The following is a 15,901-nucleotide window of genomic DNA, read 5'->3' as shown; positions in this document are numbered from 1 at the left end:
GGGGCCAGGAAACGAGGCACATGTTCCTCACAGACAGACATTAGATTTTACATTTACAGCCGTTGGAGAAAAACTGGAAACACAGGAACTGCATTAACCTTGTTATATAAACCATATACCTTCTTAATGTTAAAAATGTAAACATAAGCATTAATTCTTATTTATTAAGACTTTCATGAACATATCTGGGCCTTCCTCTTCTCTTGCAAAGTTACTTCCTGGACCTATAGGAGACCACTATGAGGGAAGTATTATGACCCCCATTTAAGGTCACACATTAAGAGACAAACTGCAGTCAGGATGGCCCCCCACTCGAGCCCACGCTGGCTCCGACATAACTAGCTACCTCTCCCTTGCTCTAATTTAAACAGACCAGATGACAAGACCACAAGTGAGACACAGAATTCAACTCTTAAATCCACACAACCACTTGAAAAAATGCCAATAGCCAACACAGTAGCTGTCCAGTGAATTAATCAAAGTTATACTTTTTTTGTCAGATTGGCAATGAATATGTATGTTGGTTATACCACAGAATTTTTGTAGTTAGTGTGCCATGAGATGAAAAAGGTTGAAAATCACTGGTTTAGATTACAAATTTTATGTTCTGTGTATTTTATCACATTAAGCAATTAAATAAATAGATTCAGAAACTAGACTGAAGAAGATGGAACATTTTTAACTTCAATAAAGATACAGATGACCCTTGAACAACACCAGAGTTAGGGCACCAACACCCCACACTGTTGAAAATGTGTAACTTTTGACTCCCCCAAAATTTTACTAATAGCTTATTGTTGACTGTAAGCCTCACCAATAACAAACAGATGATTAACATGTATTTTGTATGTTATTTGTATTAAAGACTGTATTTTTACAATAAGGTAAGCTAGAGAAAAAATGTTAAGAAAGTCATGAGAAAATAGAGAGTATCATATTTATTGGGACTGTTAAGTTTATGTCATCTGTTTACAGAATGAATCATGTTAGTACCATCTTTTTCCATGTGTAAGATGCTATATTTTTCTAAAATCAGACTGAAAATTGAAGGGTGTCTTATACACGGAAGTCAGCTGAGGAGGCAGCCCCGTGGGTGCGTACCTGCCCATACCTGTCAAACAGGCTTCCTCCAATCATGAGCCTTATTGTTACTGATGTCAGCTGATGCCGTAATTGGAGGTGGACTTGGAGAGTGCACAGATACAACAGGGAACAGTGCATTCTGAGCCCATAAAGATGTCAAACAATAAAAAGATAAATGCTGGTAAGTGATTGTCTTACTCTGCAAAATTCAAACGGAATGTAATTAACTATGCAAAAGAGCATGGAAACAGAGCTGCAGAGAGACAATTTGGACCTCCTCCCACTGAGTGTATGATCAAACAGTGGAGAAAACAGGAAGAACAACCCCTTAAGGTGCCAAAAAAAGGCGGCGGCCTTAAGAGGAAAACAAACAAAATGGGCAAACTTGGAACAGAGGCTTAAAACTTGGATTATGGAGCAGTGCCAGAGTGGCTTATGTGTGTCAACCAAGCTTATTCAATGTTTAGGCAAGAATGTTTACAAGCAAAATGAACATTGTTGATTTTACAGGAAAGGCAAAATTTCACGAGAGAAGGGTTGGCCATGAGAACACGAATAAAGTCAGCTCAGAAAATGCCACCAGTTTATGAGGATGATCTCACATATATAGACAGTGACTCAGAAGACAGCAGTGATACAATAGAAGTTTAAGAAGTTGATATGTCTGGAACTAACAGTGATGAAGAGAGCAATGATGCAACAGAGGCTGTATAAAGTGATATGCTGCATAATATAGTACTGGTATGTAAACATTACCTGCGGTAATTACTAAATAAAAATGTGTTCTGTTTTATGTTTAAAATATTGATTTCTTAATTTTGGGTTGGAAAAATGGAGGGTGTCTTATTCATGGGGGCATTTTACACATGGGAAAATATGGTACATGTCCTAGCCGGTTTGGCTCAGTGGATAGAGCGTCGGCTTGTGGACTCAGGGGTCCCAGGTTCGATTCTGGCCAAGGACATGTACCTTGGTTGCAGGTACATACCCAGTAGGGAGTGTGCAGGAGGCAGCTGATCGATGTTTCTCTCTCTTCGATGTTTTTAACTCTCTATCCCTCTCTTTTTCTCTCTGTAAAAAAAATCAATAAAATATATATATTTTTAAAAATATGGTACATCAATATTGTTTTACATGATACAAAACACTGTAGATCAGTGATTCTCAACCTTCTGGGCTTTTAAATACAGTTCCGCATGTTGTGACCCAACCATAAAATTATTTTCGTTGCTACTTCATAACTGTAATGTTGCTACTGTTATGAATCGTAATGTAAATAGCTGATATGCAGGATGGTCTTAGGCGACCCCTGTGAAAGGGTCATTCGACCGCCAAAGGGGTCGCTAGCTGTAGATGTTATACCTTTTACTAACACATTATCAAAAATTAAAAGATAATGTGCAAAAGAAATTTACACTTATTCACAGGTATAACAATTACTGAATTAATAATGAAGAAACAGCAATATGATTTCTTTATGGTAGCCGAGGGTAATCCATGCAATTGCTCATGACAGCCTATATAACAATGAAAGCATCGTTGTAAAATTCTCATGGCACACAGTAGTACAGTCCATCACACTGTAGTATTGGGAACATTGTTACATTAAAAAAACAAAAAAGAAAACACCTGTGATGATACACTGATATGCAGTTTCTCCAATTAAAGAGAGTATGGTAGTGTAATTCTTTGAAAGCAAAGTTATGAAATAAGAAAACTAACACAATATTAATTTTATATATAACATCACTCACCTTGCCTACGTATGGTAAGCTATCCACTCTCATACACATCTTGTGCTTGATGTTCTACACAATGAAAATACTTCGGACGTGATGACACAAAGCCTCACATAGTTCCTGCCACATGAAGACACACAAAGCCATGTTGAACAGGCTGAGGAGGAGGAAGAGGTCGGCGGCTGCCTCTCAGGTAGGCGGCAGAGGTGGAAGAAACTGAGGAGGTACAAGAGGAAGTGGGAAGGGCAGGCACACTCGGTTTAAGTTTACATAAATACATGGCAATTTCTGTCACACTTTATTCACTTCTCTAAAAATGTTTCTATATGCTACCAACCTCCACCATTTGCTTTTGTTTCAGTGCCTGTATCATAGAAGGGTCCATGTCGTAAAAGCCAAAAGCAGTCTTGAATAATCAGAAATCTTCTGCCTGGCTGATAACAACTGTTTTCTGGCTACTGCTTCTGTCTTCTTCCTCATCATCTGGCACTGGCTCAGAAACACTCAACTCCATTGAGTCGTCTGTGAATTCTTCTGGTGTGCAGTCTATGAGCTCTTGAATTTCTCTAAGATCCACATCCTGAAACCCTTCACCACCCACCTTCACCAATTCCACAGTCTGTCATGATTTCCTTGATTGGCTTTGTCGTAAATCCTGTGAAGTCATGCACAGCATCAGGGCAGTTTCTCCAGCAGGAATTATTGTTTCGGGCTTGATGGCTTTCATTGCTTTCTCTATAACAATGATGGCATCTTCCATGGTTAATCCTTCCAGACTTTCATGATGTTCTAATGGGGTTCTGGAGCCAGAAGATTAAGACTCAAAGCCATATGTAAAAAAGGGCAAGACCAAACTCTAGTGTGGATAAACTATGAAGGGACACAAGGAAGAATCAGACAGGTGGTCATTTTTGGAGGGAGAGGCTGTGATTTTGATGAGGGTTGGCAAGGTTCTTGACCTGGGTGACGGCTTCAAGGGTGGTTTGCCTTGTAGTGATTCATTAATCTGTCCAGTGAGATTTTCTGTATCTGTTTTTTACAATAAAAAAAAAAGTTTAAAAACAAAAACTCAGCTTCCCCAGTCTCATGCGTTTGCTGGAGATTGCTGCTTCCTTAGGAGAGGAGCTCAGAACACAGACGTTGATGGCAGGAAAAGTAGTTTTGATTTCTTACTCTGTTACTAATTGTGAGATTTTTGGTAAATTGCTTTGCCTCTCTGAGCTCAATGCTCTTCACCTGGAAGATGGGAATTATATCATTATCAAGCCCAGAGGTTTGCTCTGAGGATTAAATGAGGTTATGCATGTATAACACTTCATACGATGCATGGCATACAGTAAATGTTTAATAAAGATTAATTATTGGTATTCAAACATCAATGTTTATAGATTAATTTAATGGGCCTTTAAGTATCATTAAATAGACACTATATATATATATATAGTATCTAACTATTTAAGGAAAAAATATTTGTATTATGTTCTCAAAACACCTACTCCTCCCACCCAAGTTAGCTGTTGCAATCTCTTCCCGTGAACATATATTTATGACAAAGTATTATGGAAACTAAAACCCTACTTATATATGAAAATACTTACATGGCTTCATAATCTTTGAGAGATGATAAATCAGATGGAAACTTTTGAATTAGCAATTTATGGTAGGATGAGGTCTCCAGCCCAGCTCTTTTCACACACTGACTGGAACAAACGGGTTCTTGCTTTCAAAGGCAACCTGGAAGTCTGGGTATTTCCTCATTCTTTAAGAAGCATTTGTATATACTTTACATGTTTATGTGTTCTTGTAGTTTTGATCACATTAGAGGATCTACATGCTGAAATTGGTGTCATTTAAAACAGCCTCTCACACTTTAAATTCTCTCTTAAAAATATTGGAATTAATGTCTCTCACACACATTATTTATTAACAGCCTGACCCATTCCTGAATACTGTATGGAAAATAAATGAGACGCTGTCTATTCCTGGAAAGTTAGTTATCGCTAAAATATTAATGGAATTAGAAATGATCAGTATGTCACTGTGGCTGTATGAGGAGCTGTGAACGTGAGGTAAAGTCTGTTTTCCACCACTGCTAATTCTGTCTCAGAAATAAAGATATATGAGGCAATCCAAGAGAAAAATTCAACTAGAACAAATATATCTCATTAACAAAGCAGTCAATTCCCTTTATTTTAAAATTTTATGTACACATATGAATGATCTGTATAATGTACATTCAATATAGAAAGCTTTATATATTTGATAATGTATAGAACATTTCACAATTACATTAATCTCTTACAGAACATCTTAACATCTGTTTTTAAATTTTTTGCTCAAGCTCCTTTCTCATTCAATTTGGAGCCAGCTGTACATACGATGTGGACTGTGAGCCTCGGGAGGGGACCAGTGAACAGATGCAGGGACAAGCCCTAATAGTGTTCGACCATGAGAGGATAGCCATGTGGACTCGATTCAGAAGAGGAAAATGCCCTTTTCCAGGAACGAGTGACTTAGCCCAGTTTCTGTAGACTGTAGTGCAACCCCACAGTCACACTAATTCAAAAAACACTATAAAAATTAGGAAGATTTTGTCTTTTTGATTCACAGTCTTGTAAACAGATATAAAGGAGCAATGTGCTTACATACATCAAGAAAGAAATTCTTGTGTACCCACTTAGGTTGATCCACAGAGTGCTTTCTTATAGTGTGATACAACTGGAATCACTGACTTTTCCTAAATAAAAATATTTTCATAGAAAAAGGAATAACACTGTCATGAAATCAGGAGGAAGGCAGTAAGAGTTTGCTTCAACGTGTCAGCTGGAGGAATGTGGACTGGGCACCGACTGGCCTTTCAGCATAATGTCTCTCATGAGGATTTCAAGTCTGATAGCCAAGGTCGCCTGCCTCATGATCTACGGGAGGCGGCAGGTTAGACATGACTGACGAGGATGTGCCTGCAGTAAGGTAGCCAGCAACTCCAGGTCCTGCAAGAGAGAAAGGAAAACACACACCTTCTAGAGAGCAGAGTCACATGGAAACAGGGGCCTTTATAAAATGTCAGAACCCCATCACAAGAAGCTGATGACCTAAGAGAATTACCTCAAGGTACAACTAAGCCTTAACAAATAGCTACAAAAGCCATGAATATGCTGCTGCCTTTACGATGTGACAAAGTTAAAAATGATTCCGAAATTTCTGCTGGACAATAACACTGCTGTGGAAATATGGAAAAATTTCCCTCCTCACATCTGGGAAGTTGTTTTTCAAAAAAAATCCTGGGCACTGAAGGATAGCTATGTCAAATATTAAAAAAATGGGGAGTGTGACAAACAGGAAAGAAACTCAGTCCATCCAAAACTCACACTTGATGAATTTTCCCAACAAAACAAAATACTTCTATCCAACAAGTTAACCTATTTTCATTTGGCGAAAAAAAAAAAAAAAAAAAAAGCTATTATAACAAGCAACAGCAAATGAACAAGGTTTGCTCCACCAAGGTCTAAGAAAAGGCAGGCTCGGGACATGTCTGAGGTCAAAACAAGAGTGCTCTGGGGAGTCTCATGAATTGAGTTCATGGTCTGCCTGGACTCTCAGGGTCTCTGCTGCAATGCTCTCCCACCAGCCTTCATCAGGATGTGTCCTGGGAGCATGAAAGGGCTGTAGGCCCTCTACTTTCTCTTAAACATGGCAGACATTTAATCACACCTGACTGCACAAACTGTACAGAGTACTTTACTTACAAGAAACACTGTAGCATAATATGAAAACTAAGCAACACTTTAAGCAGAAATTGTAGGAAACAAGGCAAACAGATAGGGAACATTGAAGGGTCAGGACAAGAAAGGCAGTGGAAGGTGGCATGCATTTAGCAAAATGGTTCTCTACCTGCATCAGAGAGCTACACAGAAGTTAGCAAGCTGCCTGGCAGAGCGGTTCTAAAGCCCGCTCCTGAGGTGAAGGGGGCTGCTGCCAGTTAGAAGGGAAGGAGAGACACCTGAGGGGAAAAAAGAAATATAAGCAGCAAGGGAAGTTGTGAGGAAGTGCAAACAGCAGAGCAGTTTGATGGGGACTAAAGCATAATAGGGACAGATGCAGGAAAAGGGGCCCAATTCAGACCACTTTGTTTTTCATCCTTACAAGCATTTGTACCGCTGAGCCGACACTGTATCTTGCATGTGGCTACTGGGCCAGAGACAACAGCCTGGGGAAGCTGTGACATGCCACGCAGGCACCTAGGTCCTCAAAACCTTCCACTCAGAAATCTTAGAAGAATTTCCCCTTTTACGCCCAGCGAACCTGCCTACCAACCCCTGCCTTCCACCAACCAGGACACGGGCCTCCCATGGCCTGCTCAGGAGAAAGACCTCACAGGTGGTGCAGAATGACAGCACACTGCCCACCACAGCCCATCACCCTATCGCTCTTGGAACCTTAGGCAGCAGTGAGATTACCAGGAAACTACCAAACAGGTCTCACCAAAGATGTCACCCTTAGGAATAAAACCCTCTAAATGGGTATAAATCCTGAGCACCTATGATTGTGGGCTCAACTTGGTTCCCATCAAACAAGTAGATCATGAGACCAAATCATGACTGGTACGTACAGAAAATGGACTAAGGCTGCGGTCCTCAAGCTGAGGGCTGAGGCACTGGGCAAATGCACAGGGCACTGCTGCAGAGTTTTGATCTGAGATACAGAGGCATCTGCTGGACACCATACAAACAGCTTGCAAGGTGTTGGACATAACTACTTAATAAACTTAACTATTAGCTTTTTTTTTTTTTTGTCTTAGGGAATAGATGGAAAAAATGTGAAATGAGAAAGTTTGGGAACCTCTGGGTTAAAATCTAAATTGTGAATGATGGTCTTGAAGGATGATCCAGCATACTCTAGCCCTATCACCTGCCTCATTAGGAAGACAAATTAATTCCAGAATATTCTGTAAATGAAGTCTGAGACGCTCTCTCCCTCACACCCTGGCCTCCGTGAGGATGTGTCTGGTGTCCAGGGGCTAGGAGTTACAGTCTGGCCATGAGGATGGGACAGAGCAGAGTGCTCTCCAGCGAAAGGCAGGAGGAAAGAGGAGGGGTTGCCAGAAACTTAGCAGCTGGCAACAGTGTGCAAGGCTGTCAGACTCAAAAAGAATGAGAAAAGGTGGAGACATAACGACTTCCACAAAAGGGAACTGCTCATGACGGAGCAGTGGAAGGAACATGAGCTGTGGTGACAACGAACACGGGCTTCTCAGCAGGGAAAACACAAAAAGGAGGCTCTGCCATAGCAGCACTGTCTTTCAATGAATTGACACGGACCTCAGGGGTCCTTCCTGATAACGCTCATACTTCCTAACATTGCCAACATCCTGTCTTGGACAGGAGTTTAAAAAAAGCAAAAGGTAATAAAAACCTACTCTGCAAAGAACTAATGGACTGGTTTGAGGAGAGGCCCAAGAATTGTACCCTCTGTCCCTTTAATGACCTTAGGAAGACAAGTCAACTGTCCCACATGCCTCTAATTAAATAAATATGCACAAATAAAGTTTTTTCCTGTCCAATTCTAGCTCTTACATGTTGACATGCCCGCAGGCTGCAGCAGTGGCCCTCAGAATGGTCATGGTGACACCAGGCCTTTCCAGGCTGAGGTTCAGACCGTCTCCCATGACTGGCTCTGTGTAAAACCTGCTGCCCCTTGAGCAGTCTAACAACTTCAAAGAAGTTTGTAAACAGCAGCCTTTCTTCGTCCCTAACACTCCCGTCACTCCCTGCAACTCACAGCTGCTGCTCACACCTCATTTCAGAAGCCACACTGGGATCAAGTCAAAGGAGAGGCACAGACAGGAATCCTTACTCCCTATTCTTTTTCTATAGATATTAGGGGGTTTGTATGAGGGTGAGGACCAAAATGGTTTCTAAAGGAAGTCTAGGTCTCTGAAGATAAACCCCTATTTCTTCTGTGTCAGTAGCAAAGATCATTTGCAGTCTTTTACCCCATCCAGTCAAATCAATGAATGCGAACTAGAATGGAGAACAGAAAGAATGAAAAGAGGCTCCCCTGCAAGGAAGCTTACAATCTACACCTCACTATTTTTAGGCCCAATTTTAAACAAGTTTACACTTATCGAGAATAAGTCAGAGTTTCCAATCATAACATCCCACATACAAAGTAATGACTGCAACGCCACCAAAATGAGCCTGTAAACTTTAGGAAACAGAGTCTAAAGAGGTAAAGTTTGTGATGTTTCTAAACTAGGAGCTATGGCTCTACCCCCAATTTGAAGGAGATGTGGAACAGAGCACGGCCATATTCCAGGGACTTCTCTCCATGGAAAGCAGAGGACGGGGATGGAAAAGTCGAAGGGAAACCTGTGGCATTCTGTTGCTCAATGTGCAGCCAAAGCACCATGCTTGCAAATTGTAGGCTCTGCTTGTGAAAATTCTAGTGGTTTAATATTAAAATGGTCACAGTGGGGAGGGGAGGAAGCTGTATCACAGCCGAGTCTAAAATCAAAACCAAGCAAAACTTCCTCCCAAGTCCGCATTTATGAATACTCAAGATTCAGTCTTCATGATGTATAATCTTCTATACTAGCAATCAGGATGATTAAAACAATTACACTAGTGTAAGAAACACTAGATAATAATCTTTTTTTATCAATTTGCCCACATGATCTCTGATTAGAGGAGGATTCAGTGCTGACATTTTCAAAATATACTGCTGAACCTTGAGAAGTGAGAGGTTAGGAGTACCGACTTCTCTCACGGTTGAAAATCCAAGTACACCCATACCTGTCCCTCCTCATACACAGACCCCAACCTTGACATTGGGCCTTGAACAACATGGGTTGGAGCTTCCAGGATCAAATGAAAACAATCCACGTATAACTGGACCTGCACAGTTCAAACCTACATTATTCAAGAGTCAACTACAACTTCAGGCAGACGGCAAGAACCACCTCATATTCTTAAGGTTAATTTCAACTGAAAACTTTTATACCAGAGACTATATTTCATTTTCAGCATATACCAATACAATGCTGGGACTTCCTTTTTAAACAAAAGCCAATATGAAAAATGAGTATTGTAAAATTATTTTGCAATTAATATGTCAAATGGACAAATGTCCTGAACTTCAAAACTGTATTACCTTTTGATCCCTAATCAGTAAACATCCTTCCCTGAGATATTTCCTCTCCTGAGAGGACTATCCAGAAATATTTAGTAAAAGTACAGATAAATCACTAGAAACGTAGAAGAAAAATATTTCACGTGTAAGTGTACATATTTGAAACCTCAACTTATTTTGACAGGATGAAAGGATGATACTATGTTTCTGATACTGTTAGTTCTGATTAGGTATTTTTCCACAATTTATAATCTATAAAAGCTTAATATGCAAATTGTCCCCACGGGAGATCTATCACGTGCGCTGACCACCAGGGGGCGGTGCGGAACAAAGGAAGGCTCTGTCCGGCAGCTGGCAGCCAGGGGAGACCCTGTCCGGCAGCCAGCAGCCGGGGAAGGGAGGCTCTGGCAGGCAGCCAGAAGGCCCCAAACGGCCCTGATCACTGGCCAGGCCTAGGGTCCCTACCTGTGCACGAATTTCATGCATTGGGCCTCTAGTGTTTAATATAAACATTTTAAAATAGCCATGCTCCAAATGTAACCTATGACACCAATAATTACTTTGATTAAAACTGAGCAGAGTCCATGATCTAGTCAGCACACAGCGGGTCACATGCTGTCCAGAGCTGAAACCCAAGGTTGCTGCATGCTCACAGCATCTCCAGCACAGGTCAAGGTTAGTAAAGCCTCCAAATGTTATTTGTGGTCTAGTTAGGGCAAAGGAAGGTCCAAGTGGCTTCTGCCATATGTCTTAGGGTAACCAATTAGGTGGGATTTACCTGTGAGGTATCCTGCTGTTTGTGAGTCAGAAATAAATAAATCATGTTTCTGGTCTTTGAAGGCACTCCAGACTGAAGAACGAGACAGGATTTCATTCACCTAGGGAAGGAAAGAAAAATCTTTCAATATAAACAAAGGGCTGGATATTGAAAGACAGAACTAAAGAGAAAAGCAAACTTCCAAGAGAAAAGGAAGAAGGCCAGCTGAGGTAAAATCAAAGATGGACTAAAACCTAGCATCCCTCAAACACTCTATACCTGGTACATCTCATTAAACCAGACACAAAGAAGATCCTAAGTCAGCCTTCCCTCTTGGACTCTATGATTTGAACCTACAAACTACTGATTTGTATGTAATTTGGCAGGAAGATTTTCTTGTTATGGTAACAACTGTCTGGCAGTGTGGTATGAGCTCATGAAGGACTCCTGAGGAAGGGACATGGGGAGAAGATGCTACAAACTTGAGCTAAAACTTACAGCTAAAACTCACAACAGTCTTTCAAAGTGCAGGTTGTGACCTATTAGAAGTTTATGAAATCAATTAAGAGGATTGTGATCCACACACTTCAGAAAATAAAATAGGTTCATATAGAAAGCATCAGAGTATCACATGTAAATGGATAAATACTGTTCTGTGACTTATACACACACACACCCCTATATATATAAAAGCCTAAGCAACCGTTTGTTCGACCTCTAAACTGGTAGCCATGACACGCATTGACCACCAGTGGACAGACACTCAACGCACAGGCATGAAAACATGGAACAGAGTGATGAATCTCAGAGAAAGGAGAGCAGGAAGGGATTAACCAAAGATCTTATATGCATACCAGAGACCCGGTGCACAGATCTTGCACCAGTGGGGTCCCTGAGCCTGGCTTGTGGGGATCAGGCTGAAACCAGCAGTCTGACATCCCCTGAGGGGTCCCAGATTGCAAGAGGGAACAGGCCAGGCCGAGGTGCCCTACTGGTGCACGAATCTGTGCACTGGGCCTCTAGTATAAGTATAAATAACGTGTGTAAATGTCTACTGATGTAAGATGAAAGAAGTATTTCTTTCTGTGTGACTGATTTTTTAAAAAGTTTAGGATATTCCAATTTGGAGATTATCTTTTTCATATCAATGTCCACATCAAATATTTATTGAGCACTTTGCATGTGGCACCAATGGACACAAGATGAGAAAGACAGCCTGTCTCTGAAATGCTTACAGTCTAGCAGGAGAGATAGCACCAGATAATGTCATGGTAAGCATAAAGTAGAGCTGCCCATGGGGCCATGTGTGAGTCCAAGAGATTCCTTTTCCACCTTGGAAAGAAGCAATAGTGCAAGTGATTGGTTTTGAAGGTGGTGGAGGAGCTCCTACTTTGGAAACTATCCTACTTCTCTTCTTCCCTTGGAGTGGAAGGTGGTTGTCAAGGTTACTCTGCTAATTTCATCAACAGGAGTCCTGAGACAGGCCAGGGGAAGACAACTGCCTGCATGTGGCACACAGGAGTGGCTGTGCTTGACATTCAGAGCACCCACAGGCAAGCCTGCCCCTCGCCCCAAATACTTCACATAAACTTATAGTTAATGACTGCAGCAACACATGCTCTCTCTCCATTAACACCATTTTAAATTGTTCAAATGATGATACTGGTAGAATTGACAATGGCATAAAAATGTTTCTTTAGTTGGAACACATAAACAGTGAAAAGGTTCCTTAAAGGAAAGCTCTAAGTCAATTTAAACCTATAAAAAATATTGGTAAGTAAAAACAATCCAAATGTCCATCAACAGATGAACGAATAAATGAATTATGGCATATATACACAATGGACGATTACTCAGCCTGAAAAAGGAAAGCACTGATACACGCTACAACATGGATGAACCTCAAGAACACATACTAGTAGTAAGTGACAGGAGCCAGACACCAAAGGTCACACAGATTCCACTTATATAAAATAACTGAAACAGAACTCATAGAAAACAGAGTGGGGCTCCCAGAGGCTGGCGGGAGGGAGAAATGAGGAGTCACTGCTTAAGGGGAACACACCAATTAATTGTTCACTTTAAAATGGTTAATTTCATGTTACCTAAATTTTACCTCAACTTAAAAAAAAGAAGAGAGAGAGAGAGAGAGAGAGAGAGAGAGAGAGAGAGAGAGAGAGAGAATTAGTAGATAGGGCTATGCAGTAACACTGAATGAGGAACTCCTCAGAAGCAACTTAACCAATGAAACCAAAGAGGAAAATTAAATTATTGAACAGGCTTGAAATCAGCATATGCATGAAGTATATCTATGTAACAACAAAAAAAGAAAACCAACACTTTATATGTGCTAATAAAAAAATAAGATGAAACTAAAATGATGCTCTGTATCTTTTACATGGCATTATGGGATATTTCATGAATGTGATTATCACTATCCAATAACAACTCCTAGAACTCAAAGTTAAACTTCATCATTACTAAATACTCATTAGTCTTCATTGCTGAAGAATTTCAGGATTTTTCTTCCTGAAATGGACAACAAGCTGTTACTACATAGAAAAAGAATCTCCTGGGCGACTACAGGAGTGTCTGTCTGGTTTGTGTTTTTTCACTAGTTAGGAGAGAGCCATGCGAGTTCATCCTTGGTCTTCTGGTCAGCTTGTAACAGCCAACAGAACCACCCCTGTGAGTGGAACTCGAGCCAAGACCCTGGGCTTTGAGAAGGCCTTGCTGTAACTGGCAGATCAGTCACCCTGTGCAGACTCACCTGTTCTCCATGCTGCAGGCTTCGAGTCATGGCCTTGAGGGCTTTAACAATCTGAGCCTTAGTGGCTGCTGGACTGTCCAGATTTTCGAGGCCAATGCCTTCAAGTAATTTCAAGAGGTATGGGACCAAATCTGCTTTCAGGGCCTAGAAGACAATATAATATTAAGTATACATATAGGCTGAAAAAATGTAAACCATCCACTGAAGAAATAATTTCACCCCCAGGGCCATACCTGCATTATGTTAATGCCAGGTGAAGAGTTTTTAAGTATTTAATGATAATGGCATTCTTATTCAGTAAGATTTTAATCCAGACCATCAACTACTCTAAATACACATTTTATTTAATCTTCCCATAATGACATAGGCACAATTATTTTTACTGATGGAAAACAGTCAGTGCACGGAGGGTGAAACATGCTGACAGTCACAGAGCCAGCAGTGACTGAATCTAGAGCTCTATGTACAAAGGCAAAGCCGAAGCTTTCATCCCTCCACTGGGCTGCCTCCTCCACTGACACTACACTAGCAGGCAACAATGTTTGAAGTATCTTAATATCTTTTTCTTAAAACATCAACCTTTGCAGTCATCATACATTTCCTATCAGCCTAATAAAAGTTAAGTAACACTCTGGTTTCACAAACTTTTCGATGCCCATTCCAAAACTCAAAGGTTAGAGGTGAAAGTAATTAACATTAGTGAGTACACCTTTTTAGCATTATTATTCTAGTAACAACCCTGTGAGGTAGTCATAACTTTATTTTACAGATGCAGAATCTGAGCATGGTGAGGTTAAGTATCATGCCTGAGGTCACAGAGCCATCAAGTGGTAGAACTAACTCATGTTCTTTCCAGAACAAACCCTCCAAGCCAATTGTAACTGAGATGAATCCAGTACCTCTAACTTTCCTAAATGAAGGTGGGTAGGGAGGAAGAGATTTGAGAGGAAAGGGGGCTGGGAAAATAGGAAGACCACATAAAAAAGATGCAGGGCCTTGTATTCAGGCTAAGGATGTCAGATGCCACTTGGTCACTTGGCAGATATTGAGAAATTGTTAAAAGGTTTTACGATAAAGAGTGACCCAGTTATATTAAGAGTTATATTTTAGGAAGATCACTGTCAGAATGCTTTTTAATTTCAGTATCTGTCTACATTGATACCCAACAAGTCTCATTTTCATTAAGTGGGTAGTCTATTTGAAAAGAACAAAATCTTGGCAAACAAAATAAACAAAGGAATGAATAAACAGAATTAAAAATTTCCAAAAAGGATACAGCAAATTTTACAAAACAAGCTAAGGATAAATGCTTAGTAGACAACCAAAATTTAAACATTGGTAAGATGTTTGGCAGCTGCCACACCGTGTCTGTGTGTACATATATACTTGTGCCTATGTATGTGTGTGTATAAAATATGAAATCATACATGTACAACCCACAAGTTACCTCTCTGCCAAACCTCAATCAGGGACACCAAGCAGTGCTGCTAAGTAAAAACTTGTGTGTCTGGTATGTTTGCTTTCCTAAAACAGTGCTGAATCTAGAAGTTACTTACTTGTGCTACTAATTCACTCTGCTCCTTCTGAAACATTCGATTAATTGCTTCACAGGCTAGACCAACAATATCCGGTCGCTTTTTCATTCCATTCATCAGAGGACCAATGGTCTCTAAAGATGCCATGGCTCGAACACACAGCTAAATGCCCAAAAAGAGATGGTTACAATATACAGCACAGTAAATGCCATAAAAATAAAAGATATGAAAAATCTACATTCAGTTCAACCTTAATAATGAACTGAATCAAATTCAGTCTTCTATTAACTATATCATTAAACCGGCTTAAGAACTGCTACAGTACCATGTACCTCAGATGCAGAAAGGCACACAGTTAGAAAGGGATTCATACCGCACTGGACATTAGGAAGAGAGAGCGTAAACTCTAGAACTATAACCTACTAAATGGGTTCTTCAATACCTCGTTTTCAGACAGGGCATGGATAACCCGCATGGCACTCTTAGGAATGGCGTTGTTCCTGTGATTCATTGCCTGGATGACTTTGGGAAGATGGCCCAATGGTGGGACTTGATCAGCCAGCTGAGGCTGTGCATTGAAGAGACATACTGTAGCCATTGTCAACGTTTCCAGAGTTTCCCCCTGGAATGTATAAAACAAACAAACAAACAAACTATAAAATATTGACCCAGTTCTAAACATCCTTCACAATTATTTGGTGCTCAAAACTAGGGATCCACAAATTCTATGTACTGATACTTGAAAACTGATTCACAAATCTTATAAGAACAAACTTCCCCATCTTGATAAAAGGCATGAATTCAAAGGACTTTAAGAATGTCATAGCTCCCTGCCAGTGTGGCCCAGTAATTGAGCATAGACCCAAGAACTGACAGGTCACTGGTTTGA

The 15,901-nt window shown here is 40.5% G+C and overlaps 1 protein-coding gene across 4 annotated transcripts in view; it reads right to left on the bottom strand.

The window, feature by feature from the left end:
- Window positions 1-4,982: 4,982 nt before the first annotated feature.
- The window catches only part of DNAJC13 (DnaJ heat shock protein family (Hsp40) member C13), a 116,338-nt gene continuing 105,419 nt past the window's right edge, over window positions 4,983-15,901 (bottom strand). For 3 of the 4 annotated variants that reach the window (XM_070433406.1, XM_070433408.1, XM_070433407.1), the window contains 5 exons: window positions 15,455-15,634; window positions 15,034-15,174; window positions 13,478-13,621; window positions 10,729-10,828; window positions 4,983-5,812 (listed from right to left, as the gene is read on the bottom strand). In XM_070433406.1, the coding sequence (XP_070289507.1) occupies window positions 5,706-5,812; window positions 10,729-10,828; window positions 13,478-13,621; window positions 15,034-15,174; window positions 15,455-15,634 (672 nt within the window). In that variant the 3' untranslated portion in view covers window positions 4,983-5,705. Of the gene's footprint in view, window positions 5,813-6,713; window positions 6,823-10,728; window positions 10,829-13,477; window positions 13,622-15,033; window positions 15,175-15,454; window positions 15,635-15,901 lie in introns of all 4 variants that reach the window. The other variant, XR_011473690.1, reaches the window with a different exon arrangement.

This window comes from Myotis yumanensis, unplaced genomic scaffold, assembly GCF_028538775.1.
Source record: "Myotis yumanensis isolate MYYU_CA2020_CCGP unplaced genomic scaffold, mMyoYum1.0.hap1 SCAF_14, whole genome shotgun sequence".
Lineage (NCBI taxonomy): Eukaryota > Metazoa > Chordata > Mammalia > Chiroptera > Vespertilionidae > Myotis > Myotis yumanensis.
The sequence above is the reverse complement of the archived record's forward strand: the minus strand, read 5'-3'. Positions and strand labels throughout refer to the sequence as shown.